This window comes from Lissotriton helveticus, chromosome 2_1, assembly GCF_964261635.1.
Source record: "Lissotriton helveticus chromosome 2_1, aLisHel1.1, whole genome shotgun sequence".
NCBI lineage: Eukaryota > Metazoa > Chordata > Amphibia > Caudata > Salamandridae > Lissotriton > Lissotriton helveticus.
The window spans coordinates 1,969,453,167-1,969,479,305 of NC_136059.1; the positions used below are offsets into that span (position 1 = coordinate 1,969,453,167).

The following is a 26,139-nucleotide window of genomic DNA, read 5'->3' on the forward strand; positions in this document are numbered from 1 at the left end:
ACAACTTATTTCTTTTCTCAAAAGTTCCAGTTCCCTCCATGCTCACCAATCTGGTTTTAGGCCTCAGCATTCTACCGAGTCGGCCATTCTTGAGTTCTCAAGACCATCAAATTGAACTATTGATACTTTTGGACCTCTCCGCAGCATTCAATACCATTTCACATGACACCCTCCTCCAGTTAATCCAAGATGTATGGATTTCCCCTATCCTGGTTCAAACTTTTTCTAACTGACAGGAGACATACTGGTGTTGTAGGAGAATTCTTCTCCAAAGAAAAACTAATTACTAGAAGTGTACCGCAGGGTTCTTCCCTTAGCCCTGCCCTTTTTTTCTATTTTGCCTTAGCCCTGTCCTTTTCTCTATGTTGCCCCTCTGATATCTCTGATTGACTCCTATGGAAGTGCAACCACCTCTTATGCGAATGCAACACAGTTGGTCCTCTCGCTTGAGAGGGGGTCTACTAACCCTGAATTGAATTTTCAAAAGTGTCTTTCAAACGTTATTGCATGGATGCAAAACAACCATCCTAAGTACAATACAGTGAAAACTAAAATACTCCTTTTCAGAAAATCTAATCATTTTTCTCCAGCATGCTGGTGGCCTAACTCCCCCTCTTCCAAACAGGCTTAAGATAGGAAAGAATTTTGGGGTCAGATTTGACACCGAACTCTCCTTCCATCATCAAGTGTGTTTTAATTTGATCAAATCCTTGAAAAAATATTTCACTTCCTGCCTCTTACCACCAGGAAAACGGTGGCATTTACCTTCATTACGTCAAGGCTTGACTATTGGAACAATCTATATGCCGGCTGCTCAAAACGGCTAATTCACAAATTTCAGATGGTCCAACATGGAGCAGCCTGGCAGGTGTTATAGCTCCCTAAACAGAGCTTTGCATCAACCGCATTAAAAGGTTTGCACTTTTTAAAAATATATAAAAGAATTCTGTTCAAGATCCTGTTGCTAGTCTTTAGATCCTTTAAGGCAAGGGGCGTTATATAGCTCATGTCCAGATACAGCCACTACAAGACCATGAGAACCTTAAGATCATCTAGTGAAAATCTGCTGAAGCTTCTCTCCTTCAGATTTAAAACTTGAGTTTGAAAATCTTTTATGGTTCTAGGCACCAAAGTTTGGAACCAAAATGCCATTGCATCTCCAATCTATAGACACGTAAGATGCATTTAAAAATCCCTTAATACCTGGCTTTTTCCGAGCATCTGATGCTCTCTGCCACGCCCTCATTTAACTGGCTTACTCAGATTCAGGACAGGCTTCACACAGCTACTTAGCACAGCACCAGAATGCTCATTCAAGAGTACCAGTTGTGCCTTACAAATGCTCTAGTCATTCATTTATACATTCTACACACTTCAACAAACAAACTACAACATACCACAAACCACTAACTGAAATGAAAACCAAAACTAACAATTAATAAAATAATCAGTGACTTTAAGCAAGCACTGATTTTAAACATTTCAAAATATAACCACATATAGCTCCAGGGGTGTTATTACAGCTTTAATCAAAGTATATGGAGACACCTCAAAAATCCACACTAGGGACCTCATTCTGATGTCGGTCGGACCACAACTGACGGCTTGTCAGTTGTGGTCTGACTGACATCTGCTGCTGCTGTCCTCCGCCACTTACAAAGCGTGTGGTCGGAGGCAGCAGGTTTAGGGACCATCCAATGCTTTCCGACGGGCTCAAGGAGCCCATCGGACTATTGGAGGGATAGTAATCCCTACATTAGAGGCGGTGCCTGCTGAGGCACCATCATAGGGATGACCCTGCCCACAGGTAGGCCGTGCCCCCAGCCGCCAAACGGTCCTCCTGTGTGTGTAGCTGCCCCCGCTGTATCCGTCTGTGCCCGTCCATGCCTGGACCGTGCCCAGCGCCAGAACCCCTGGCCCCCGCCGGAGCTAGGGTACCTGACTGAAATACGACTCCGCCACCCTCAACGCACTCAACACCGGACGACCGCCCGCCAGCTACCGAGCCACCCCGAAATGCACCCACGGACGCTTCACCTGTCAAGCCTGCAAATTCACCTGCCTCCGATCCTGCCCCCCGCCAACCAGACCAAGCAACAGTGACAACCACCTCAAGTGCATCCTCCTCAACACCCGCTCCGTCCACAAGCACACCGTCAAACTCTGGGACCTCCTCGACTCAACAACACCAGACGTCGCCATCCTCACGGAGACCTGGATGAACGCGTCCTCGGCCCCAGACATCGCCATAGCCATCCCGGACGGCTACAAGATCACCCAGAAGGACCGCACCAACCAAACCAGAGGAGGAATCGCCATCATCTACAAGAACACCAACAACGTCACGACCAACGCCAAAAATACACACTCTCCGCCGCCGAACACCGACACTTCCAAATACACACCGACCCCAAGACCACCCTGAGAGGAACGCTCATCTACAGACCCCCGGGCCCGCGCACACAATTCAGCGAAACTATCGCCGACTTCATCAGCCCTCACGTCCTAGCCTCTCCAGAATACATCCTCCTAGGGGACCTGAACTTCCACCTAGAGAAGAACAACGACAACAACACCACCACCCTGCTCGACAACCTGGCCAACCTCGGACTCAAGCAACTGGTGGACACACCCACCCACCTCGCCGGCCGCACGCTCGACACCATCTTCTCCGCCAGCAACCACGTCTCCTTCAGCCACTCCACAGAACTACACTGGACCGACCACAGATGCATCCACTTCACCTTCAAAAAGAATACATCCCACCACCGCACACAACAAATCCCCCGCAGATGCTGGAGCAAAATCACGACAGACCCGCTCCTCTCATCACTAAACCAGAACCCGCCAGCCGACACCGCTGACCCCAACAACGCAGCCCACAACCTCGCACAATGGATCACCAACTGCGCCGACGACCTCACTCCACTGAAGAACCCCCCAGGCAAGACCGGCAACAAGAAAACACCATGGTTCACAGACGCCCACAAAGAATCAAAGAAATCCTGCCGGACCCTCGAAAAAACCTGGCGCCATGATCGGACTTCAGAAAACATGACAGCCCTCAAAAACGCCACCCGCAAACACCACCAGCTGATCCGCACCACCACAAGGACATCGTTCAAAGAGCGACTAGACAAGAACACCCACAACAGCAAGGAACTCTTCAGCATTGTCAAAGAGCTCTCCAACCCCAGCGCCAGCAACAACAACATCACACCGTCACAAGACCTCTGCAACTCCCTCGCCACGTTCTTCCACCGTAAGATCGCAGATATACACAACAGCTTCGGACTCCAGATTGCGCCTCCAGTCACAGAACCAACGACCCCCACCACCACCCTCATTGCATGGACACCCATCAGTACTGAAGACACCACCCACGTCATGAACACCATCCACTCCGGCTCCCTTTCTGACCCATGCCCCCATCACATCTTCAACAAAGCAGACAGCAAGATCGCACCCCACCTCCGGAACGTCATAAACAGCTCCTTCACGTCAGCCACCTTCCCAGAGAGCTGGAAGCACGCAGAGATCAACGCCCTACTGAAGAAACCTACGGCGGACCCCAAAGACCTCAAGAACTTCCGCCCCATCTCTCTTCTTCCCTTCCCGGCCAAAGTCATCGAGAAGACCGTCAATAAACAGCAGACCGATTTCCTTGAGACAAACAACTCGCTCGACCCGTCCCAGTCCGGATTTCGAGAAAACCACAGCACCGAAACCGCTCTCATCGCAGCCACCAATGACATCAGGACCATGATGGACAACTGAGAAACAACCACCCTCATTCTACTAGACCTCTCAGCAGCATTTGACACTGTATGCCATTGCACCCTAATAACCCGCCTCTTCCACACTGGGGTCCAAGGAAAGGCCCTGGAATGGATCACCTCCTTTCTCTCCGACAGAACCCAGAGAGTCCGCCTCCCTCCCTTCCGCTCAACGGCCACCTGCAGCGTACCCCAAGGCTCCTCGCTCAGCCCAACACTCTTCAATATCTACATGAGCCCCCTCGCCGCCATCACACGCAAACACAACATCAACATCATCTCCTACGCCGACGACACCCAACTGATACTCTCCCTCACCAAGGACCCAGCCACCACCAAAACCAAACTACAGGAAGGAATGAAAGACGCCGTTGAATGGATGAAGTTCAGTCGCCAGAAGCTGAACTCAGACAAGACAGAGGTCCTCATCCTCGGACAATCCCCCTGCGCCTGGGACGACTCCTGGTGGCCAACAGCACTGGGCTCCGCGCCTACTCCCACGGATCATGCACCTAACTTAGGATTCATCCTGGACTCCTCCCTCTCGATGACCAGGCAAGTCAACGGCGTGTCTTCATCCTGCTTCAACACCCTGCGCATGCTCTGAACATTTTTCAGGTGGATCCCCACCGAAACCAGAAAGACCTTCTCCCAGGCCCTCGTCACCAGCCGACTGGATTACGGAAATGCCCTTTAAGCAGGAACCACTGCCAAACTCCAGAAACGACTTCAGCGCATACAAAACGCCTCCGCCCGACTCATCCTCGACATCCCCCGCCACAGCCACATATCCGCCCACCTAAGAAACCTGCACTGGCTCCCCGTCAACAAGAGGATCATGTTCAGGCTCCTCACCCACGCACACAAATCGCTCCATGACAAAGGACCCGAATACCTCAACGACTGACTCTCGTTCTACACCCCCACCCGCCAGCTCCGCTCAGCCAGTCTCACCCTCGCACCGTTCCACGGACCCACAGAACCACCGCTGGAGGAAGGTCGTTCTTATACCTGGCCGCAAAGTCATGGAACTCACTCCCCGCACACCTTCGACTGACCCAGGACCACCTCACCTTCAGGAAGCACCTCAAGACCTGGCTATTCGAACAATGACAGCATCCCTCCCTTTAGCGCCTTGAGACCCTCACGGGGGAGTAGCGCGCTCTACAAATGTATTGATTGATTGATTGATTGAATGTCCCTGTCCTCCTGCCCTTTTATGGCGGTTTGCATGCCATGAAAAAGCAGGTGGAAAGTGATTTGGGGGTCACTGGTAGGACCCCCTTCTCCTCTGGCCCTCTGCAATAGGGCATGAGGGCATCCCTGCACCATGTGGCAGGTAACGCATTGTGCCTTCCAAACGGTGTAGCAATGTTTTAAAAATGTATATTTTCTATTGCTGCTTGTGCTGCAGCCTGCAGCACAAGCTGCAATAGAAAATATACACTTTGGGAATGACATATTTACAATGTGACTGAAGGCAGTTGCATTGTAATGATGGCAGCAGGACAGTCAACACCTTGTCGGCGATCCCGTTTCCGTCGTCCGACCGACATCGTAATGACCCCCTAGATGTTGAATAGTCTACAAATTCTGAAATTGCCAATAAGATTATACAATTAAGGGCTTGATTACGATGCGAGCAGGAAGGGCTCCAACCAGAGCCCTCCTGCCTGCATCGCAATCACTGATTCAGATTCCCTTCCATCCAAGCCATTTCGATGGGCTCTGTAGGAATGGAATCTGAATCAGGCTTCCGAATGGCTTACTACGGGCGCGCAGAACCTGTCTGCCTTTCGGAAGGCCCACAGTAATCCCCCGGTTTCCCACTGTGTTTTGGTGCTGGTCTTTCCGAACCAAATAGGCATTGGGGAACAGCTTTGGGGACCCCCAGCAGGGCCCCCATGGGTGCAAGGCCACCAAATGTTGATCCTTGCACCTGGTGGCAGGCACCTTGATGTGCCTGCCTCGGGGGTGAAGGGATGAACTGCACCTTAGTTTTTTGCTATGAGAGCATAAATTCCTTTCAGAATGAATGCTCCCATGTTAAAGTATAGAATTGCGACCGAACGGTCTCATCCTAATTCCTGGAATGGAACCGATGACAGGAGGTCATTCGGTTCCAGTTCCAGAACGATGCTTGACCCTCTTGGCTCCGTCTGGCATCGTAATCGGCTCCTAAGTGCTCTTATCTAGGTCTCATTAATTGAAGTAGCAAAATATAACTTATGAATATAATCATAACGGGCCTGATTATGAGTTTGGCGGTCCCACCTCTGCCATCGCATCGGATTCACTTCCGATGACCAGGCAGTCCCCTCGCCCTATTACCATGTTGTTGGATTCCTGTTCAAAAGACCGACTGTTCACTACGGACACCGACAGCCATATGCAGACCTCGAGAGTGGTCAGAAGAAAGCAGCTGTCAAGGGTGGCACAGAGAAGATTCTATTATTATAATAAAACATGCACATAGTAATGAGGCCTACAGCACTCAACTATCACAACTAAAATGACACCCTGACATTTAACTAATAAGCAACCATCATACACTAAACTATACTAGCTAAACGATTATATAATTACTATACTAGTCAAACTAATATGCTAGCTAAATATTAAACACATCCCCGCAAACACTAAGGGGCCCCCGCCAGCCTGGCGGGGGCAATCCGCCCGACATCCACACTCGTTTCCCCCCCCTGCCATATTAGTATGGCGGGGGACCTCGGCGGACGGAAAGACCGTCCTCCGCTTTTCTGTCCCAGTCGCCTTGCGGCCGGGGCAGAAAAGGAATAATATAGTGGCGGTGTCTATCAGACACCGCCAGCCATATTATGATGGGCATTTTTCAATGCCTTTCCGTGGCGGCAATGCCGCCATGGAAAGGCATGTGGTCTTCACTTTGGGGGCCCCCTGCGGGTCCCCAAAGTGAAGGAGGGGTGGGTGGTGCACACGGGGGTACCTGTGGTACCCCCCTGCATTTGCATATACAATGCGATGGGCGGTGCCTGCCGCATTGTGTATGCAAATGCATACATTCATTTATGACATTGTGGTGGGCGGTGCTCTCTGCCACAATGTTATAAATGCAGGATGCGGCTGCCTCTGTGGCGGCCGCATCCTAATACCACCCATGGGACCCCCGCCCTTATGGCAGGCGGTCCCGAGTCCCGATAGGATGGCGGGCGGACTAAGTCCGCCCGTCATCCTAATGGCCCTCAAATACCCAATAAGTAACTTAAAACATAAAACCATAACTGACCCAGAGAGTAGCAACAGGAAACCACAACCAGATGGAAGCTCAAAAAATGAGCCAGACAGACTAAACACTAAAGAAAGCAATGTAAAAAAGAAATATATTATTGATATTTAACTTTGTATAAAATGTAAAAATGTGCCAAAAATGTACGTTTTTACTTATTAAGAATTTTTTTCAATTAAAGTGCCTGTAAAAATTATTCCTAAAAGTATTTGTTTGTGTAAAACGTGTTCTGTTTTGTAAAAAGATAGTTTAAAAAACAAATGTTTAGAAATATTCCCATATGTGACAAATGAAAACATTTATATAGAAACATTGATAATAGATGTAAAAATATATGCGTGTCCTAAACATGTTAAAGAATATGCCAAAAATGTTTACCTGTAACAACTAATGATTTTGAAAAAAAACAGTAAAATAACCTATACAAAAGATAACATTGAAAAATGTACAGAAATGTTCAACTTCATGACTAAAACATTTGAAAATACTTTTTAAAAAAAACTTAGGGTACCAACCAATGTATGATAATTAAAACATGAATTAAATGTCACATATATAACAGAATAAAATTTAATAGAATTATATAATTTTAAAATGCTGTATTTTTAAAATGTACAGTTGTTCACTCACACGACAAGAAACTATGACATAAAAACACAACATTTCTAAAGCACATATGCTACCTATTCTCACTCCAATATAACCCACATTAGTGAAAGTGTTAATCTCTGCGGGGTGCAGATATACTTTCAACTCCAATGTAAGCCACATTGGGGTAAGTGTTGGACTTTGAAGGGTCCAAATTAAATATTCTCACTCGAGCCCAAGCCACGTTTGGGAGAGTGTTGGACTTTGAGGGGTTTAAATGTACTACTTCCACTACAACCTCAGCCATACTGGGGAAAGTGTTGGACTTTGAAGAGGTCAGGTTAACAATTCCAACTCCAACCCAAACAGCATTGGGAAACGTTTGGACATTGAGGAATGTAGGTTAATTATTCCCACTCCAACTTAAGCCACATTGGGAAAGTGTTTCACTTCAAGGGGTGTAGACCTGCTAGGCGCACTCCAGTTAAAGCCATATTGAGGAAAATATTGGACGTTGAGAGCTGTTCATGAAAATGAACAACATTATAGAAATGAATCAAGCCAAAATACAATTAAAAACCAATAAAAATCACAAAAAACTAAAATATAAATAATTAATTTAATAGCGATTTTAAACAAATCTAAATTTAATTTAAAAATAAAATTAGCCAAATGTATTTTGTCGTTTAATTATGTGTATCTATTAAAAACATAATTTAACAAAATTAAAAATAATAATTCAAAAAATATTTTTAAGTATATTATTATTTACATCTAAACATAAGTTACTATACACTCAATAAGGCAAATTAATGTTTAAAAAAAATAAGTTAACAAATAATTGTTTAAATTAAATAGTTGCAAATAGAAGAAAAATATTATTTGAAAAAATAAATTTATGTTTAAAACAGTACCCTCCTGTTTCTCCTTCAAGCTGTAAATCCCACATTGAAAACATTAGAAACTCCTGCAAAAAATAGAAAGTTTACACATAAAAAAATATGAAAATTAGAAATAAAAATTCTTTCATGTATACTTTTAAAATAAAGCATTTAACATTATTATTTAAATTCACAAAGAAACCATAATAATACATTTAAATAATCAGAATAAAATTTTTGTTAAAAATACTACACACAACTTTCCCCTATAAATCCAATAGCTTACTCTTAAAAAGATTTACCAATTTATATAACAAATAATATAAATAAATACAAAAATAAATGTAACCAAAATAAATAAAGAAAAGTTATTACATAGACCAGTGATATACACAACGATATTCTTGACAACAATATAAAAAATACTAAATAACAATATAATTACGTATGATATTTAAAACAAGAGCATTTTTGTAATCACAATACAAATGCAACAATATTAAAATATAACAATATTTTTCCATATTATTTTGGTATCCCAACTCTTCTGGTCTGATCATAAACTGGCTTATTCCCAAGGTAGAAGGGTAGTAGAATTAAACAGATAATTAACTGCTTAACAGCTGTAATTTATGAGACGTTGAAAAACTATATCAATGTAGGTTATATTACACCTCAGTGCAGTAACATAAAATACTTAGGACCTTATAATGAGTTTGGCGGTGTGGGAGCAGGCCACCACGCCACAACCCTGCTCCCACACCATCAAAGTTCACCGCCGCCCGCCTGCCAGATTAGGAGCTACCTCGTCGTCTAGTGGGCAGTCCTTTGGCGTGCCCACGGCAGTGCCTAATAAAAAGGCATTGCAATGGGAGTATCAGGGCCCGTTCCTGCACAGCATGGATTGTGCAGTTCATGACATGCAGGATAGGGATTGCATGCAGACAGGGGCACACCATGTGTCCTCTGCATGCATCCAATGGCCCTGAGGCACCAAGGGGCCCTACCCCCACAGTTTTCATAGCAGCTTCACTGCCATGAAAACTGTGGCAGTGAGTAACCTCCATTTATGCTTGGTGGTGCCTCAGCGTCACCGCCCAACATATTGAAATCTCTGACCGCTACTCCTCCGTTTGGGATCACAGATCCCTGGTGGTTGAGGTGGACCTAAGGCTGTCCGACCGCTTTAGTTGTAATACAGAGGTTGGACTGACGATGAGGCGGTCCCCGGCCACCACCACACCTTAACCCCGCTCATAATCAGGCCCTGAGTCTATTCCAAAATGTATATTCACTGAAGTGCTTTAGAAGAGGCTTTTTGAGACACAGTCCTGGCTAACCAAGCAAACACTTTTGAGGCATGGTAATAAGACATTTGGAGGCGGCCTACAGAAGAAAGCTCTGAACCCACGGTTCATGGTCATGACTGAGAGATGGGGACAGTTAATAAACGTGGGGATAAGATTAGCTTTTTTCTGTCACTTATCTGGGGAACATCAAGTGTTGTTGATCCCTAACTTTGCCTTCTGTTGCTTATGATTTAAAAATAAGCAACTTAGGTTGCTAGGTTCAGCCTCAAAGTGCATTTGTTACTGATTGCTTGTGATCAGTTAATGTGGGAGAAACGTATTTTCGATGCACCTCATTTGCAGAAGGTTCAATTGCAATGATTAGGATCTTGCCGTCACTCCAGCTTATGGCTAACATACTTTACTTACTGAGTTTATATATCAGGTTGAGTCTTATGTTTCCTACTTGGGAAAGTAACTTGTTTTGTGCACTTTGCACATGACCCTTTTATATATTTGAGTGTTCTGCTGATCGTATCCCTGCTCTCTGTCTTCTTTCCGATCTACCCGAAAGAATTTCAATGTATTTAGAATTGTACTTGTTCAGTAGTTATTGATAATGTGTTATAATATGTGGGATGACTAATAAACTTATAGACTTCTGTGTTTGCCTATTAAATGTATGTGTTAACATCAGAATATGCTTATAATAAGAAAATGACGCCCCTAGTATTTTGAAAAATGTTGCAACTACTAACGTCACAAATAGTAACAATGATTGGCGTCACTGCGCTCCAGTAATGTGGCGCTCTGCCCTATAACCCGAAGGAAACTGGAACATAGCATGCCAAACTCTTTGCTTGAGCACTGGCAGCAGTTTGGAAAAACACAATTTTGAAAAAGGGGGACCCCTACTACTAATACATTCACTACATGTAGGGAATAATATGAACACTCTTTTGTAAAGCAACCAGTAGTGAACTATGTTAATAAGCCAAAAAAACCAAGAACACCATATATTTACCTAAAAATATTGTGACATGAAAAAAACTTCACATATTATTTATGAAATTTATTTTTTAATTTTTTGAATTTTGTATCAGATATTTTCTTATTATTTTATAGACATTTCTTAAGTATAAATACAATTATTACATTAAAATTCAATCACATGCATATTATGCTTCATAGCCGATATAAACAAGAATATCACATGAATAAAATATAGACAGAGTCAATCTATACTTTCAAGAGAGACATGTCCAGCCGGACAGAGGTCTTTCAGAGATTTTACTCAAGAATTATGTATTGAAATCACATAAAGATACCATCCAACAATCAACCAAAGTGGACCACAAGCCTGTGTCCAGTACTAACAGAGCAAGTACAAGAGGTGATGTAGACAGCAGAGAAGGGCTTTGTAAGGCGGAACAACGTTACTCTATAAACAGTACAATTGTACAGAGTATAACAGTCATGCACTGGACATTTCAGTAGTAATCACAGTTAGGTTCACGTGCATAAAAGGTCGACGGCGTTTCGGACCCCTATAAAATATCAGGGACCATCATCAGGACAGATTCAATGAAAAGCCTTAGGTTAATTAAGCCTCTAAATGCCGGGTCGCCTCGTTAGATAGGGGCTGGCACCTCGGGCACAAGAATATCACGCGATCACCCAGAATCGGGTTGCGACGGCCGCGGAAAAATTAAAGTCCGTCGGCTAGCCAGGATACCGGGTTAGTCGGCCTGAATCATTTCCTCGCGTCAGGAAATGATTCAGGCCGACTAACCCGGTATCCTGGCAAGCCGACGGACTTTAATTTTTTAATTTTTCCGCGGCCGTCGCAACCCGATTCTGGGTGATCGCGTGATATTCTTGTGCCCGAGGTGCCAGCCCCTATCTAACGAGGCGACCCGGCATTTAGAGGCTTAATTAACCTAAGGCTTTTCATTGAATCTGTCCTGATGATGGTCCCTGATATTTTATAGGGGTCCGAAACGCCGTCGACCTTTTATGCACGTGAACCTAACTGTGATTACTACTGAAATGTCCAGTGCATGACTGTTATACTCTGTACAATTGTACTGTTTATAGAGTAACGTTGTTCCGCCTTACAAAGCCCTTCTCTGCTGTCTACATCACCTCTTGTACTTGCTCTGTTAGTACTGGACACAGGCTTGTGGTCCACTTTGGTTGATTGTTGGATGGTATCTTTATGTGATTTCAATACATAATTCTTGAGTAAAATCTCTGAAAGACCTCTGTCCGGCTGGACATGTCTCTCTTGAAAGTATAGATTGACTCTGTCTATATTTTATTCATGTGATATTCCTGAATGTTTGGGACCGCTGTTGTTGTTTAAAAAGTATGCTCCCCATGGTCCCTGCTGACTAAATTTGGGGTCCCTTGTTGTTATTAAATTCATAGCCGATATAAAACATACTACACCACACAAAGGAAACAAGGGGAATTAAACAACACAATTGACAATGGTCTTGAGTGGGGCTAGTGGAGTAATCAAAGCGATGGATGGAGACTCTACGCGCGTTTCGGCATTTGCCTTCTTCAGGAGTCCGTCAATTGCAAAAGGACATTACATTCAACACTGAAAAACATGTAAAAACCATGTCACAAACGAATTATTACTCCAATATTTACATTAGATCAATCTTGGGTCTAGGTCTAATTTATGTTTGAAAAACACAAACTTATACATGATTGGTATCAATACAGGATTTATCATGGCGGAGCAGCTTGTTAGCACATTAAAAAAGTATGCTTTCAATCTCAAAAAACAATTCTATATACAATGAAATGTTCCTATGTTCTTCCTATAATATAAACATGTTGATACTGTAATAACTAATACAATGATGTACTCCATAGAGCAAACCTGCTTCATGTGTTACCTACTTCTTAATTGTCAGCTACTAGCTATGAATCATTATAGTGAGATGGTCATAAGAAGTGATGAATTTTATTTTATATATAGTCAACAGAGCTGTATGATTATAAAAAAGAGGGGGGCAGAAAAGAAAAGAAAAAGAATTAATAAAGAAGGGAAGGAGGGTAATGAAAGAAAAAGAAGAAATAGAAGAAGAAAAAGAAAAAGAAGAAGAAAAAGAAAAAGTAGGAAAAGAGTAAAGAACAGAGTTGGTCTACCACATGTATTAAACTGAGGTAATCATATATAAATTTGTTATTAATAAACTCTTTGCGATATTGTAAGGCATTCAGGTAAAACCCTAGACACAGGACGGGGATAGAAGGGTGGGGAGGGGGGAGGAGGGAAAATATGTTAATTTTGTGGACAGAGACTGAAGAATGCTATTAATCTAGTTACTTACATTAAGATGTGATGTTACTTAATTTTCATTCTTGGATTCAAGGTGAGTTATGCACCTAGAATATAGCGCTCCCATGCCTATTTTGACCAAAACAATGGAGGAGACACATTGAAATAAAACCATGTCTAAAGCTAGCCAACATTTGAACTGAATAGAAATAGATATAAGGTTACAAATAGCAATTTTAAGGATTATCGCTGGGTAAATAGATAAAGTTACCCTTTTGTCTCGTCTCTATCATAGGTGACATTTACTTGTTGGATTATATGGTTTGAGTCCATTGTTTAAACTCTATACCTAAGTCCATTGTTTAAACTATATACCTGTTATACTCTGATTTTATTGTTCTGATCTACATAAACGCGTATAATTTTAATTAACCGAATTAATTTAGTAAAAAACGTATAATTGTACTATATGTACCTTCAATTGCATACTATTGTTCCACTTCTTGGGAGACTAGCCAGCGAATAGAGATAAATAGGTGAAAATACTGTAATAAAACAAGAATACATGCATATTGATCTCCAAAATTGGGGGGGGGGGGGCGGAAAGGGAGGCAGGTGAAAAGGAGAGGATGGAAATTTTTTTTTTTTAAATATTTCCATATAGATAAATCCAAAGTCAATGAATAGTTACCTTATTTTTTATTTTTTAGTGGCCGCAACTTCATTTGATACTATCTTCGTGGCCTATCGGAATGGAACTTTATTAAAACAGGCGACGGCTGATGTACTGGAAAGAGAACGTTCTGGGCCACTGTTGAAACGAATAAATGGCTCTTAGTGACCGATCAGTTTATTTTGGAAAAATACTGTTTCTCACAGACAGTGTGTTGTAATGATTTTTTTTAAAAACATTCAAGAGAGGAAGATGTATTGTAATGCATTTATTGTAATGTGCACGAGTTGCATCCAGCATGTGACAGCTGATGCCCACCAGCTCTCCTACGCAAGAGCACCCTTTGTTCTTATCCTCCTCCCATTGGCTCCCCCAACATTCCACCTTCCCTTGTGTTGCACTGCCCAACTCCCAACTGTCATCACTGACAGTTTTGCCCTTTCCAGTACACCGCACTCTGTGTGGGGCTGTTATGAATAAAACTTATGAACCCTTTCTACGAGTTTGCTTCCTTTCTACACAGTGTTAGTGGAGTCACACACCTACTTCATTCATTACCTCTAAAAAGAAGACTGTCCTTGTCAGGCTCCAAAAAGAAGTAGCACGGTAGCATAAGAAGAGAAAAATCATTTCTTTCAGAGGGGCTGTTTGAATTGTGATTCATCATCAAACCCGGAACTTTACTTTTAAAACACAGCTCAAACAGCAGTGGAAAATGTGTCACATATGACTAACACCAAGTGGGCCCGTGCTGATGGAGTAAGGTGGAGAAATAAAATGTTGTGTACCCCTTGTAAAATCACACTTCCATAATCGTTATTTGAACTAATGGAATGTTGTGTGAAATTAATCAACCTAGAATAAAATTGCACCTACACAAGTACATGTGGGAATTAATTTTACTTATGTTGCAATTATAATTAACTAACTATGTGATTTTGTCATGTCCTAAACTAATAAGCAGCTTTGAAATAATGAATTGTGGTATAAATGTGCTTTTTGTTTACGTATTTGTGGCAGAAACTAAAGGATAGGTGAGTATATTACGCCTAAATGTTGCTTATTTCGCTAGGTAACTACTAAAAGGGAAAACCTTAGTAAGGGGGAGGTAAACATAAGGGCTAGATTTCTTAAATTAATGTTTGTTTGTGTTTGTTTCTATGATAGTTCCCATTCTGGCTTTGAGGCCTAGTAAGAAAATGGCTGTCCTGTTAAACTGCAAAAAGAAAACTGAACTGGGCATGCGCAAGCCAAAGTCCGAGTTCGAATGCAAGCTGTTTGTGCCTGGAGTGAATGCGGTTCAAGGACAGAGTGGCCTGGAAGTCCAGATGGCTGCCAAAAAGGATGAGCACAATGGTTTTGAACGTGAGAAGACCTAGTGAAGTAACTAGTTGAGAACAGGACTAGGCCGGACGTTGTATGAACAATGAACCCTTCGATTTTTTTGCTGACGGATGAAAAAACTGCATAATGTAATGATGAGGTGATGCTCATCCACCCCAAATTGTCCAATCAGAACTCGAATTTAAGTTGAAAGTTACTTTTTAGATGGATAGAGCTAGTGCAAAAGTTATAAAAAGTGCTGGTTTTAGTGAAGAAAAAACTCCTTTTTGATTTCCTACCGAGATGCTGTCCATATGCTGATTTTTCCTGTGATGTAAGACTTTGAATAATTTTCTATTTTCTTTTGAATGAGAGATACACTCTAGCTGAGTGTTATTAGTCAGGGAAGTTAGGAGAAAGGATACATTTTGGGAATTATCTGTCTTTTGCTAATACTTGCATTTCTGAAATTTAAATAAAATGTCTATTTCTGAATTTTCTAAAATAAATTAAATTAACTGTTTAGAAATAAAATCCTTATTTTCCTTTCAATGTCGTTTTTGAATAAAGAAATAAAGTGAATAAACTTTAAGACATGTTAAATTTGCTTTTAATAAAAAAATAGATAAATGGAGAATTAAGCTGGTCTTGAGTTTCCCTATGCCTAATTTTTTACTAGCAGATCCGTCAACCACAGTGGCGGCGTTTTTAAATAAATGTTTTGTTAATGAAAACCATGGTAAAACTTGTTTAAACTGCAGGTGTAAATAGTGTAAATATTCAGTTATAGTTTAGACACTCCACTATGATACAGCAGCTCTCCTTTGAATCTCACTGATCCATGAAGTAGGGTTTAAGTGTTTTGTGAATGACTCGCAGTGTTATGGGCCCCACTGATGAGTAGATGTATGATTTAATATTTCAGGGAAAGATGACATGGTATTAGAAATTATTTTCGGAGAACCGCTGCATCACGTGCCAGTCTTTTCTGTTGAGTCTCCAAATGTTGCATTCTGGGAACATGTCAACTTCCTATCAGTTTTTAAACTATTGGTGCAAAAGTTCCAGCATGCAAAGTGTTGGGAGTTACAAAACCAAAACCCGCCGAAGATCTGACACGTGACACAGGACCACTTGGCAGCTACCAAGGCCCACGCATTAAAGGTAATAAAACACCACCCTTCTCTATGTTATTAAGAGTACTGAAAGTAAAGTCCTGTGACCAATAAAGGCAGTGTACCTCCACCTGTGCATCTATATGGTCACAGCTTACTTTATCTCACATGTGGCAAGATGTAATGTTTCTATTCACCAAAAGTGCCAAGTGTGGGAACCACACAAGAAAAAAATACAAAGGATATATTATCTGGTTGAACAAAGGTGTATACTCAGGAAATGAAAAACATACGTTTTGGTGAGCGTTTCCTGAAGAAGCGACCCCTTCTTTTTGGAGTCCAACAACGCAGCTCCGCTGATCACCAAGATTCTGTTGCACTTTCTCTTTATCCCCCTCCACAACGAACAAACCATGCGTCCTTTGGGAAGAGGGGGCTGTTGTTTTCTTCACCCTGGTGGAACTCTGAAGGTCGTGTCCCAGAGTAATTTCAGAGCCATCCGGCTTGTGTTCACTTTTCTCATTAACAGAATCTAGCTTGCTCTGCCGACCAGTTCCTGAAGCCTTGTTGTCGTTCTCATCAGTTTTCAAACAGTCATGCTCCACCTCGGAATTCGCGCTGCTGTGGTTGCTGCAAGCTAAATATACGCCCTTCTTTTCAACTACCAGGTCTGTGTGGTTCTTTGGCGATAGACTATTGTTGTTCATTGCGACCCTAAGGATAAAAAAGCTTGTGATTAATGCAGTCACAATGCAATACAATGTATTCCTAAAAGTTACCTTACAGTAGATCTGCCACACGGTAGAGAAAGTTGAAAGGAGCTTGGTTCTTTGACCCGTTTGATGCTTACATGCGACACTCATCACATATTTGTCCATTTTTTGATCTTATTTTTTAACATTTCTCCAAACTTAATTTCTTGTATGTTTCCTAATAAACATAGTAATGCTCAACACTGCTTTTTTTTCTTTTCAGCGGGCCACGAGATTTTGAATGGAAACAATAATTTATGGATGGATTTTCATGCTGCTTTTATTGCTACAGACTCTGTGTCAAGTGTGATTGAAGTGAATATTTTATGACACTTTCTTAACAGATAATACACAAAATAAAGAGAAGTGGAGCAGGTACTTAATTAAGCTATGCATTGAAATTCCTGTTAAGTTTTTATGAGCACTGTTAAAAATGGGGGTCTCTAGTTGGCAGTGTCTTGCACCCTGTCCAAGAACGGACCCTTCCTTCTAGTCAGGGTCAGGGGATTACACAGCTAAAATATCCCCTGCTCACCCCCTTGGTAACTTGGCACGAGCAGTCTGGCACTGTGTAAAACAATTGTACAAAACACACACAGTAGCACAGTGAAAATGGACACCACAACAGTGTCCAAAAATAGCCAATAATAATCTAATCAAAACAAGACCAAAACAACAGAAATCCAACATACACATGCAAAGATATGAATGACTTATGAATATCTTAAAAATACAGGTCTTTGAAGTCAATAGTGGCAACTGGGGCTATCACGGGGTGATAACCAACAAATCCAACAGTTCAGTCCGGCCTTGATAGAGTCAAGGTCTATCTATGGCATCGGGGAAGACCCGCAAAGAGTACCTTGAATTTGAAGAGGCCTCAAGGACCTTGAAGTGAAGTGCAGCAGTGAGGTGTCGCTGGAGTCGGTGCTGCAAGTTGGTGCAGAAGTTGGAGAGTCCTTGAAGTCACACGCATTGCACATCGAAATTCGTCAGATCGAAGTCAGTAGCAGTGACGTCGGCAGTGCCTGGGCTGTTGGGTCATTGAGGGTGGTGCGTCATGCACTTCATGATGCAGTATCCATGGCTTCGCTGCAGGCAGCAGCATTGTCTTGGTGCAGAGCACCTGTGTCAGTCGACCCGGAGTTGCAGTGTCATTGCAGTCGGTGTCTCCTGCTCCTCACGAGACGGTAACCGTGGCTTCTGTGCAGGCAGCGGCATTGGGTGACGATGTCGGAGTCGATGATGCGTCGCCGGCAGACCAGGTTCTGCGGTGTCGTCGAGGATTATGGTGCAGGCAGTCATGTGGGTAAAGGCTTGAAGCACGGGCATTGGTGAGACCAGGGCTGCAGTGTTGTCGAAGACAGTGTCCACGGCGCGGTGCAGGCTGCGGTGTCGATGACAACGTGAAGTGGCACCGTCGGTAAGACCAGAGCTGCGGTGTCGTTAAGGTTGGTGCGGTGCTCATGCAGCAAGTGGTGACCATGGATGGCATCAGAGCAGACAGCGGCATCGGTGACAGCGCCAGGTATCCTTTTCTTGAAGTCAGTTGAAAAGGCACATGCCAAGTCGACCTGGCAGTTTAAAACTGCACTCACAGACACTTCAATGGCAGACCTGAGACAAGTTTACAGGGCTACTCATGTGGGTGGCACACTCAGTGCTGAAGGCCCACTAGCAGCATTGGACGTATAGGCCCTGGGCACATCAAGTGCACTATACTAGGGACTTACCAGTAAATCAAATACGCCAATCATGTAGAGTCCATCAGAATTACAATTTACAAAGAGAACATATGCACTTTAGCACTGGTAAAGTGCCCAGAGTCCTAAAGCCAATAAAACAGATCAAAACAATTGGAGGCAATAGGCAAAGGGGCAGATCTACAAGGACGTGCCGCAGCGTGGCAACGCAAGCCTTTTGGCTGCGCGATGCTGCGGCACTTCTGAAGCACAGTAATGCGACATATTAACAATAATATTCCGCATTCCTTTGCTCCCCTTGTGCTGGAGCACAAACTGCAGCCATGCGCCGGTATCCTTGCACCATTGTGCAACAATGCCTGCATCATGGGGAGATTGTTTTTGTCCAGGAAGAGGCCCCTTCCAGCACAAAAACAATCACTACAGGCATTTTCCTCTTTCAATGCTTGCTGTGAAATGCAGCACGCTTTGAAAGAGGAAAAAATGAGGAGATATGAAAACATTTCTCCACCGTTGTGCCTCGCTACGCCTCCCCTGGGGAGGTGTAGCATTGACACGCATTTTACAGATTTACAATTCCTTGTATATCTGGAAATGTGTCTCGTTCCATGGGTGTTGCGTGAGAACACCCATAGCAACACCCATGTAACGCCCCTTCCACGCTAAGTGCTGCGTGTGAAGGGGCCATATTTACAAGGAGAGGAAAAGTCACGCAGGGTGGCTTTTCCTCTCCTTGTAAATATGGAGAAGTGAAATGCGCCTCCAGTACGTCACAAAAATTGACATGCTGGTGGCGCAGGGGGCTTGTAAATCTGCCACAAAATGTTTGGGGATAAACCTACAAAAAGGGCCAGGCCCAACACAATCCCCCACCAGCCTAAAGCCAGGGGAAACCAATCAATACCTTGATGGACTTCCCTGATTATGGCGATGGGACATGGACCATGGCTCGTAACAGCTGGGGCACGTCCGAGTTGGCCTTTCAGAACCCAGTTAGATCCATCTGTCCATTCTCTCAGGACCCACTAAGCTAACCCATGGGGAACCCTTCTCCTCAATTGGGGGCCCCATCTGTGCAGCACCTAACCTTACTTTGCTCACAGATGTATCCAGTAGCCAGACAGTACTACCATGGCTAACTCAGTGGCGTAGCCCATTCCACCCCTTGTGTGACTTCTGTCCCCCTCATCAGGGGCAACTCTGTCCACCAGGACAGCAAACAACAGTGGCCACTGACAGCTGTCAATAATAAGAGCCAGGCATCAGGCTTCTCAGGGCTCTCTTGGCTCAATGGCGTCTGAGAGTGGCACCCTTTGTCCACTCTGCCCCTGCCCATTTAGGGGTGGCATCCAGACACTGGTCTACCAGTCCAGGGTCTGTACCCTGAAGCTGGACAGGGGACTGGGGTGGGCTGTCCCACACATGTCCTCCTCTCTGAGGTCCTGTACCCTCCACTGTGGAGAGGTACTTCCAGACTACAGAACTGTATGGGCACCTGTGGCAGTGGTCGGAACATGCTACAGCTATTTTTCAGATCAAGATTTCAGTAGTATACCTCAACCAGAGCACTGTGTTCTGCTCAAAGCACAAAACGTATCCCACCCAGATTCCATAGATCGAGAAGGGGAGGCAGGTCTTATTCCTGGCCTCTGTCAAACTTTGGAACACACTTCCTAGCCATATCTCAGAAATAGATAATCATCTCTCTTTCAGGAAGTCTCTGCAAACATGAATCCTTGCTTGGCAGGATCGCTCTCAGGGATTGAAATGTATATGCAGTCCAGTCTTTTCATAGGGATGTTATGGTTTCTAGCTCCTTGATACCTCAGGTAATTGAGCACTTGATACATTTTATTTCATTTAATTCATTTCAACATAGTAACAATTGGGTTGTGGAAATGTCTGCTTGGGGTACATGGTTGCATCATATGATTGTGAACTGTGTGGTAAGTGGGTAATATGGGATTAAGGGTAGGCTCAGAATATAGTTGTGTTATTTGTTTTAAACACTCCACTGTGAAGATGCTATTAGTATAAACCTTTTTTCCAAATAAATGTAAACAGCATAATTATAGGGTGTTAACATTATGGTTGTCTGAGCATGTAGATTTATAAAACGTGCATTCACTTACTGACGTGGGATGTGGGGAGTAATACAATTATATTAGGTGAGGATTTAACATGGGTTTGTAGTTTGAGGCATATGCCCAGGGAGGGAGAGAGGGTAAATTGCTGTTAGATGTGGTTTGGTGTACATACACCTTATATTAGTGCTGTTAAAATAGCGCAATTAAAATAGTTTAAAAAGTTGTATGCACCTTATATTTTTTTGTGCATTTATTTGTTTTTCATCCACCATTGCCATATAGATTCCCAGGCCTTGGAGCAGCAGAGTCCTTTTGATAGAGTAAGTTTTGTGTTTGTGGTGGGTAGGGTTTGGCTATTCATCCACTTTTTCCTCAAACTCATGAGTGGAGGAGGAACCATCATTTTTCAATCAACGTTTATTGTATGCTATATATGGCGGATGGAGTAGTGGCTTTTCATTGCTCCTCTGTTGTGTTTAGGTTATACCACCATCAATAGAGTACAGAAAATGAGGCAGAGGTGGCAGATGGTTGACGGACTTGAGTCCATCATACTACCATGATCTAAATATGATAGGCGACCTCCATTGTGGGGGAGAGTAAACAGACGATTTGTATGGCCAATTTGAATCTACTAAGGTCTAAATCAGGCCCAAAATAATTTGCCTTCATTGCTTACAAATTACAGAGCTTTTATTTATAAGACATAGGATTGAGGTTGATTAAAACCATGAGTAGTGTAGACTAGGATCCACGTCATTAGAATCATTAATGCATTTATTATTTGTCTGCAAACAGCGTGAGTGCAAATGAGTGACAGCCTCAGTATTTTGTCCTTCAAGCAAGCAATAAAAGTTTGTCTAACTTGGTAGATCCCACGTGTCCTGTCAAACGTTTATACCTTCCCAGCAGTTGGCAGGCAGCTAAAGGGAATTGACTAGCCTATAACAGACAATGCAGTGATCTAACGATGCTTCTAGTTGCTTTAACCAGTAAGCCATCTAACTGAGCCATCACTGATGGCCATGGCTTTAAATGTACTCAAGTTGTATTTAATGTAAGATGGCTAAAAAGCACAAGGTAATTTATCATTTTTATAGATGTTGTAGATTCTTAGAGTTAATAGTGTTCATTATTTTTGTATTGCAAGGATGTAAATCATGCAAAAAAATAATTGAATTATTAAAAAAAGCATGCTTTGTAAATAATAAATAGGTTGTAAAATAGGAGCATGGAAAGACCGAGCTATTACATAGTTACACATTAACACTATCCCTTGCCGTTGGGCCCTGTGTGCCAGAAATGATAAAGTACACAGACTAATAAAAGTGCCTCCGATCAGGAAAGTATGAGACAGGATAGATAAAGATTTGAAAACACTTTAATTGTTCTAAAGCATATTTTCAGAAGGCGCTAGAGGGCGCACCAGCTAATGGCCGCACTTTCGTGAGGCTCTGGCTGCCTGGCCAGAAACATCCTAAATTTATCCTTTGTTTCTGCGGGTGACAGCCCAGGATTAGCAGCGCTGGTGGACCTACACCTTCCACGGGTCCTGTCCAAATCTGGAGGAAATCCGAGGTCGGAGGCCGGAACCGCGCGGCTGTTCCCTTTGCCCGGGGAGAGCCGCTGGAGAGAGCTGCCGAGGCGCCTGGGCGCCGGACCACGCGAGGCCGCGGCTTCCCACGAGGGGGTTAGGCCCCGGTGCTGCGGGGCTCGAATTGATCAAGGAGAGACCTGCTGGAGGCTTAACAGGGGGCGGCGGAGGTGAGTCTCTCCCCCTCTGGGGCCACTGCGGAGAACTGTGATACGGAGCACTGCGCTGGTGGGCCGCCGAGGTCACCAGCACTCAGCGCGTCGCCCGGCTGGGCCTGCTGGGGGGGTCGGTCAGCTACCCGGCCCTGCATCGCGTGGCCCGTGCAGCTGCCCCTGAATCCTGCTGAGATCCGTCTGCAGCTGCGGGGGGAGGCCTGTGGATCGACTGGGGCCCCCCGGGGGACATAGACATTTGCCGGCTTGTGTCTCCTTGGTCCCGAGGTTGGCGCGCTGACCCTCCTCCTGCGCCTGGCGGCCTGCCTTTACCCCCCGCTGTCATCCCCTGGGCTCTGAGCTGCATCGCTTGCTACGGTGCCTCACCAACTTGCCCAAGGCTGCCTCACCGGAGCGGGGGCTCTGCGGAGCGTGGACTCCACTCGTTACTACTGGCCTGCATCCTCGAGGAGGCTCTACCGCCCCAGGTGGGACCACTGCGCGGAGGGCCATCGGTACGCGCGGACCCTGCCGGGGCCGGTGGACGCAGACACTTACGCCCCTTGCCGGACTTAGTGGCCGCTCACAGCACAGGCGAGATGGGCAAAAATGACAGACAGCAGCCCAAGCTCTCTTTCACCCCTCCGACCGCGAAAAAACCTCTGCGCAACATGGCGGGGGCTAGCGGTGCCCCAGGACCGTCAGGCACTGACCCCCCCTCTACTCCCTTAGCCCCGGAGCTGAGACTGATGATGGAGGAAATGCGGCAGGGCTTCGCCACGATAGTGGACAAGGTAGACCGCTTATCATCCAGAATGGATGGCATTGCGCAGAAAATAGATGTCCACGAGGAGCGCTTGACGGAGGCGGAACGGCGCATCTCAACCTCGGAGGACACGGCCACTGCCCACGACGCGCGCCTATCTAGAATGGACAATATCCTGAGGGTGATAGCGGCGAAGAACGAGGAGTTGGAGGCGAGGAGCAGGCGCAATAACATCCGCGTCACGGGGATTCCGGAGTCCACCAACACTGGGCGCATGGAGGACTATGTGGAGCGCATTCTCATCACGGCAGTGGGCAAGGAGGCCTTCTCCAGCCAATTTATTGTCGAGCGGGCGCATCGCTCCCTGGGTCCGGTTCCCAAGCCAGGGGCGCAGCCGAGGCCCATCATCGCCCGGCTGCTTAACTACCGTGACCGTGACGCAGCACTGCGCGCAGCCCGTACGAACCGGAACCTGACTTGCGATGGTGTGCAGTTCTCCTTGTACCCGGACTTTACGCCCATGGTGCAGGACCAACGGAGGAAATTCTTGGACGTGAAAAAGAAGCTGAGGGACATGCAAGTAGACTACGCGCTCCTGTACCCAGCGCGTCTCAGAGTGACCCATCAGGGCAAACAACATTTTTTTACGAACCCGCAGCAGGCTGAGGACTATGTTCGGAAGCTTCGCAATGCCAGGAGGGACAGGCGGAACGAGGGAGAGGATGGGGCAGACGTGCTCCCTGCTGAGCACGAGGAATCTTAAATGTGCCATCGCGAACATTTGCCTACTGACTCCATGTGATGGAACGTCGGATGGACTCTTGTTGCCTGTCACCGTCGGGGAGACCCGGCCCTGCCTGCAGAAACGTTGATGACTGATTTGCTGTATCGTGGCCTGCTGTTGAGCACCATCTGCTTTCGTATATGTTGCCCCGATGCTGGAGTTGATCTTGATCAGGGCTGCCCGATGGTGGAGCGGGACCTGATGTATGCAGCGGTTGCGCCTTGGACAGTCCTCCTGAACTTATTGGTAACTTTTCTTACATGGAGGGTGGTGATAAGAGTTGCTGACTGGCTGTCTGGGCTTAGCCTGCAGGACTACTACAGGCCGGGCACCGCCCCGCCTTCTCTCTCTTCCTCGTATGGCACATGCGGGGCGAGGGGAGAGTGGTGGGGTGTTTGGGTGCGTCCCTCTGGTGTCACTAGGAGGGGATTCCCCATATGGTTTTTCTACTGTTCTTGTTTGTTGGGCTCGGGGTGGGGGGGAGGGCCGTGGTACTGGCAAGATTGGGTTGCTTCAGTGGGTGGGGGGTGGAGCGGGAGAATGGGGGTATGGAGGTTGTGTGTGGAGGGTGGGGTGGGGTTTGGCTGCTGGGTTGCTAGTTGTTGAAAATGTAACTGTTGTTGCGTTTGGCGCTCATGACATGTGTGCAGGTACTGGAGTTTGTATGTGTGACAGCATGATAGGTTGTGTGGAGAGGATGTTCTGGACAGTGGGCAGTTCGGCACGTGGTACATTCAGACTGAGGGCTGGTGCGTTGACCGATGGCTTCTTTCAGGGATGCAGAGATAACCGTGGGTGATAATGCTTTGACAACTGTCTCAATAATGTCTTGGAATGTCCGTGGCCTTAATGATCCCCGCAAATGCAGGAATGTGATTGCATATTTGGATAGGCACCACGTACAGATAGCGATGCTCCAGGAAACCCACCTTAGCCCCAATAGTGTCCCCAAGTTTGCAAGCAGATGGGCGAGTGTGAGAGAGTTCTCTTCTTATTCTACGTACTCTAGAGGGACTGTTATTTTAATCAATAAACAACTCCCGTTTCTAAAGTTGGGGGTGCGGGCGGATAGGGAAGGGAGGTACGTCATCCTTTGGGGGCGGTTGGGCACTGATGTGGTAATGCTTGTGAACTGTTACGCGCCTAATGTTGACACTCCTGGTTTCTTTTTGTCGCTGTGGGGTCATGTGTTGGAAACCGAAGTCACGCACATTGTCTGGGGGGGGGATTTCAATTTATCGTTATGTCCTATGGTAGATAGATCGGACGGTAGTGCACAATATAACACGAACGCCAGGGATGCCCTCCAGGGTATAATCACAGAGGCTGGACTTGTAGACAGCTGGAGGCACACACATCCGACGCTTAGGGAGGGTACCCATTTCACAGCGCATACACGCTCATGGGCACGAATCGACTACTGCTTTGTCTCGAGAGGCCTTGCTGGCGGTGTTGTTAGGGTGAACCATCTGCCTCGCACCTATTCAGACCATTGTCCTATACTGTCAGTCTTGGAGATGCCGGGGTATGCTAGGGTGAGACCGCCATGGCGGTTTCCTCCTTCAGCCTTGCTGGATCCTGTCTTTCGTCATGAACTGGGCGAGGAGATCGAAGCCTTCTTCCCCAGGAACAAAGGATCAGTCGACAAGGTTGAAACGATCTGGGAAGCCTTTAAGGTGACAGTGAGGGGGTTCACGATCTCTAAGAGCTGCGGGGTACTGCGGGACATAGTGCGCACATTAACTAACCTTGAATCGGAGCTTAAGGCACTGGAGGCTGAGATGGTCGGGAATCCCTCCCCAGACCTAGCGGGGGCATTCAGGACTAAATTGTCGGCCTATGAGGAAGAAGCGGCCAGGGAATTGAAATTTCGGGGCAAATATTGGACGGCTCGGCGCTATTGTGAGGGAGACCGGCCGGGTAAGGTGCTAGCGGCGCTCACGAGGCACCAACGCTTCGCTACCCATGTCCTGGAAATCTCCGACGAGGAGGGCAGGACTCACCAGGATTCTAATGGAATTCGAAATACTTTCCTACAACATTATCAGCGGCTGTACTCCTCTCAGCAGATGGGCGATGTGGAGTTCGGTGCT

General features: G+C 45.3%; 1 protein-coding gene across 1 annotated transcript in view; it reads right to left on the reverse strand.

Annotated features, from left to right (window-relative positions):
* Window positions 1-26,139, reverse strand: part of IQCM (IQ motif containing M) — a 1,609,700-nt gene that overhangs the window by 721,865 nt on the left and 861,696 nt on the right. Inside the window, exon 9 of the mRNA XM_078676908.1 lies at window positions 16,502-16,922. Within this exon, the coding sequence (XP_078533034.1) occupies window positions 16,502-16,922 (421 nt within the window). The remainder of the gene's footprint in view (window positions 1-16,501; window positions 16,923-26,139) is intronic.